The sequence below is a fragment of the Ochlerotatus camptorhynchus genome, unplaced genomic scaffold, assembly GCF_037179485.1.
Source record: "Ochlerotatus camptorhynchus isolate MF236.1 unplaced genomic scaffold, CSIRO-AGI_Acam_v1.1 ptg000433l, whole genome shotgun sequence".
NCBI classification, from domain to species: domain Eukaryota; kingdom Metazoa; phylum Arthropoda; class Insecta; order Diptera; family Culicidae; genus Ochlerotatus; species Ochlerotatus camptorhynchus.
The window spans coordinates 1556206-1560790 of NW_027040919.1; the positions used below are offsets into that span (position 1 = coordinate 1556206).

General features: G+C 42.4%; 1 protein-coding gene across 1 annotated transcript; it reads left to right on the top strand.

Moving 5' to 3' along the window:
- Nucleotides 1-1946: 1946 nt before the first annotated feature.
- LOC135711469 (uncharacterized) lies at nt 1947-3265 on the top strand. Its single transcript, XM_065234322.1, has 2 exons — nt 1947-2354; nt 2423-3265. The coding sequence occupies exons 1-2, from the start codon at nt 2193-2195 to the stop codon at nt 2846-2848; spliced, it is 588 nt and encodes a 195-aa protein (XP_065090394.1). The 5' UTR covers nt 1947-2192; the 3' UTR covers nt 2849-3265.
- Nucleotides 3266-4585: the final 1320 nt, after the last annotated feature.

Sequence of the window (4585 nt, forward strand, 5' to 3'; positions counted from 1 at the left end):
TACAGATTTTTATAAAATGAATGTTATGGTGTTTTTGACAGCATTCACAACCAGAGGACCAACCGCTTTCGGATGCATATGGAGCTGGTAGTAAACGATTTGAGATTGTATGGGGATTTACAGTATTAATTGAATATTTCCAATATAAGCATGTATGTTAAATACAAGAAAAGTGCCCGAGCACATTAAAATGGTACAAATACAAGTACTCGTAAACATTTTACTTGCATTGAAAATGTATTTCGTAAGAAATTGCGGATTTTCTGATATTCTCCATACTGCAAAAATGATTTTACCAGCACTGGCGGGGCGACATCTCTCGACTTTTCGGTGTAACTACCACACAAATGATGTAATTAATTGTATTCATCTATATTAAAAATATCAAATAGTAATGAACTCGTGCACTTTTTTGCATTTAAAACTGCTTATCAGGAAGATAATGAATAGAAACTAAAATCTCCATACATTTTCAAACGGCTTCATATCACTCTTATAAATAAGTACGGACGATATCACAAATGGCGCAATTATATTCCATATGGTTAGTACGATAGCCCGAATAGGTGGTTAAGCACTTTTTATGGTTATTTTGTATGCACTGTATTTGTAAAACAACAAAACATGATTAATTAAGAAAAAAATCGTCAATACAGAAAATACAGATTTTTTAATAGAGTGGATACAGATTTTTTATAAAAACCACCTGGCAGCTCTGGTCAAAACGGCAAAGAAAGACGCTGATAGTCAATGCCACGACCAAGCCAGTGTCGAATTGCAGTGGAAACGGCCTTCCACGTGCTACTCAACTATCAAGAACCGCCATCACTACAAGCCGGCGTGTCACCATCTTCGAGACCAACAGTGCTGGAGTCGAGCACAGTCACGCACGGTCGATGGCTTATTAGCTGATTTCGGAAAACAAAATTTTCTCTTCTGCAAATAGTGGTGCCCTTATAATATCATATAGCTACTAACAAGCTCAAATTATGTGACCACCAATCTACCATCACGGTCAATCAACGATAGAATTGCTTCGTACGAGTGTTCGCCACCGTTCAAAACTCCGGTACGTACTAGAACTAGTGACCGCATAAAAAAAAACCATTAACATCGGCACGAATAGCTTGGATAAATTTTGCTTTTACCATCAAACACCTATAAAATTTAGCAATAGTCTAGAATCTAAAAAAAATCTATATGTTCTACGCTTTTCGCACCTCAAAATTCGAACCTGTGATGCAGCTCAGGGGTCTCATGGCACTGAGCAGAAGTCGTTTTCGAGCACAAGTAGGTCTCTTCACTTCTAGTCTCAGAATGCAATACAAATATTCAAGGAGAATCCCGTCGAGAGATTCCAGTACGATCTCAGAAAACATTTCAGGAGAATCCTCGATAGTGGTTTAAAGAGAATTTCAAACAATTAATAAAGTTTGGAAGTCAAGTCAAGTAAGGATTCTAGCAATTTTGGACATAAATTTCATAAGATTCCCGGACATATAATCTTTGTCAGGAATTTCGAGACATCGTATGTTCTGTTGTCTGTGACCTTATCTGCGAAGCTCACTCGCAATTTCACGCCGAAGAGTACCTATCGTGTATAATTCTCCCCTTACTTCACCAAATTCACCAACACAAGAGTCCCACGCCGAGAGCCGTGCAACGCGGGGTGGTGATTGCGTGCAAATACGATATCGTGTACGCTGTGAGTGAGCCAAACAACACACCACTTACCTAGTTATGGAGAGCCATTTGGGTGGGATGCCTGCACCCTTCTCGTCTTTGTTTACAATACGCTCGCCATGCGCTCCAGTGGCATCCCGTCCCACAATCAAAGATGTCCCCCTCGCCCCTTTTTTTCAATTCCAGTAGCTCACTCACACGCACACGAACAGCACCGACTGCAAACAACAGCTCTACTGAGCTCTACTCTGGGCCTGGAGAACCGCGCCTGCTAGCTGTGGTTGATGCTTTGCCTGATGCCAATGGTGGAACGTTTTCACTCGTCCGAGCTGATTTAAGCATCAATCCATTGCAAACCTTTGGCCTGGCGAGGTACCTCACTTGTTGCAGCTCGTAGTTGATAATTTATTCCCGACGAATCGCGCGCGCATTTGTGGAACAGGGGTTTTGTGCGTGTTAGAACCGAATTTGGAACCATTCGACAAACCAACAGGGCGACCTTGATCAGAATGTCGGACAAACCGAATGACCAAACGGAGGTGAAAAATTCCGTCGAAATTCCACTGGCTGGACAAAGCACCGAGGCTGGAGCGAAGAAGCCCCCGTGGTTGGCTCTGAAAAAGTATGTGAATGCCAAAAATGTGAGAAGATTGCTCAAGATAGGACAAGTGGTGAGTTTTGCTTTGTTCTAATGTACAAATTTCATGCGAAAATTATACGAAAAAAAAATCCTTTGTAGCTCATCGGGGTAGTAATCCTAGCGTTGATTCGCCCCAGGAATCGGTGTGGATTCTTCTACAACCATCAAGGGATCCCGGAGTATGTGCTGATTATGCTTACCTACATGGTTACGGTCATAACCCTAGTTCTGCTGGTGGATTCCTTTGTCAAGGGTCAACCAATTCGTAAGGTGTTCACCCTGGACCTGTGGTCCCGTTTGGAACTGTGGTTCACCGGATTGGCAGCGTTGGTACTGCACATCGTATCCTACTTTGTACTGGCTCTGAACGTCAACTGTCCCTACGCATCGCCGAACTGGACCGGAACCAGCTTCGGATTGGTCGCTTCCGGACTTTACCTGGCCGATTGGTGGCGCGTATTCAGCGACAGGAAGCAACCAAAGCAAGACGAAGGCTTCGAGGAGATCAACATCACTTCGAGTTAAGAATCCAACAGTTTACAATAACACATTACTTCCTAACTAAGCGTGACCAAAAGAGTGTTATCTACCATTAGCTGAAGTAGTTTAATCAAACTGCACGAAACCCGTGCCATATACATGTGTATGTGTGTCTGAATGAATGCCGTTTTTCTCTAAACGAAAAATGTATGCAATTCACATTCTTCCATGTAATAATTTTGCAGTTCACTGAGGGTAACTATTTTAACCCGCCATCTCGTACGAACCATTCGGAAACGGAGACATATTAGATAGAAAGTACAAGTCGTAACTATTTATAGCTAGTTTGAAGTATTTTTATTTAGATTAAGAAACGCTTTTGAGAAAACATTTATTTTATTTAATCATGCATGTGCCATATGAGTTGAAAATAAAACCATGGATATCTGTATACCAATAACATGAACTGCGTTTTAATGTCTTTGAAGTTATTTACAATGCAAGAGCAATGTTTTGAGTAATGAAAATCATTAGTCAGAAGCTGTCGTTTATACCCTTCTTAAAAATAAGGCTGATGAACTTATGGACATTGCATATCACTACACTATGGGAAGGTCCCAAACAAACAGGTGGCCAAAAATATGTTTGTCGCAGAAGCTGATTATTTGATCCCCTAGCAGTGGCGTGCGCAACGGACGTGGGCATGATTTTGAGAACGTCTGACGAGAAAATGTTGAATAGGATAGGCCCAAGCAGGCTACCCTGAGGGACTCCTGCATCAACGTTGAACGTATCAAAGGGGACATTGTTCAAGTAGACCTGGAATGATCTGCCCGACAAGTAGTTTTTGGTGATCTTCACGAGATAGATCGGAAAGTTGTATCTATGCAGCTTGTACACCAGACCATCATGCCAGACATTGTCGAACGCCTTCTCGACGTCCAATAATGCCATGGCAGATGTATTGGAAACGGACTTGTTCTGCTTGGGTGAGTTGGTGGATGGTAGAGTGGCCTTTCCTAAACCCGAATTGCTCTTTGAGAAATATGTTATTACCTATCATTTGAAAACACCAGCAGACGGCTGAGTATCAACTTTTCGAATAGCTTCGAGATGGAGGACAAGAGGCTGATGGGGCGATAGCTTTTGGCACTGGTAGGATCTTTGCCCGGCTTGTGTATTGGAATCACTTTGGCTAACTTCCAGCATGCAGGGATATAGCCAAGCTCCAAACATTTCAAGCTGAACATTGCATTTGGTCCTAAGTAACATTGATCGATTCTATTCGTCGACTTTCTCTTTCGTTAGTAACTTGAACACATACCCGTTTCTTGTTTAAATTGTCGTATTAGATGCTAGATATAAGCTTCTTTTATCAATCTGTGTGGTGAAAATAACTGGGAATGTTTTTACATGGCCATGGAGATACAAAGAGAAAGTCGACGAAGAGAATCTCTCAATATTACTTAGGACCTAATGCAATGTTCAGCCTGATTTGTTGAATGATGTGCATGTCCAACCAAGTGGTACTCGATTATGACGATGCCGGTAAGCTACAAAGACTCCTCCCATCTGTCGTGATTTCCGGTGGACTGTTCGCCAGGTGCTCTAACGAACAAATGATGATCCATGGTCAGGTCTGGGAATGGGATTGCTTGGAGAGGACGGAGTCTCTCAACCTCAAATGTCCGGATGTTCTTTCGCTACTGGGGTGCTGCTCGCTGCATTTCAGCCACGGAATGTGGCACTGCACCTTATGTAGGTGGCTGCTGCTGCTGCTGC

Excerpts from the sequence above, each read along its gene's own strand:
- LOC135711469 (XM_065234322.1), top strand. The coding sequence starts at position 2,193 with ATGTCGGACAAACCGAATGACCAAACGGAGGTGAAAAATTCCGTCGAA. Across the intron at positions 2,355-2,422 it reads TGCTCAAGATAGGACAAGTG|CTCATCGGGGTAGTAATCCT; the intron begins GTGAGTTTTGCT and ends AATCCTTTGTAG.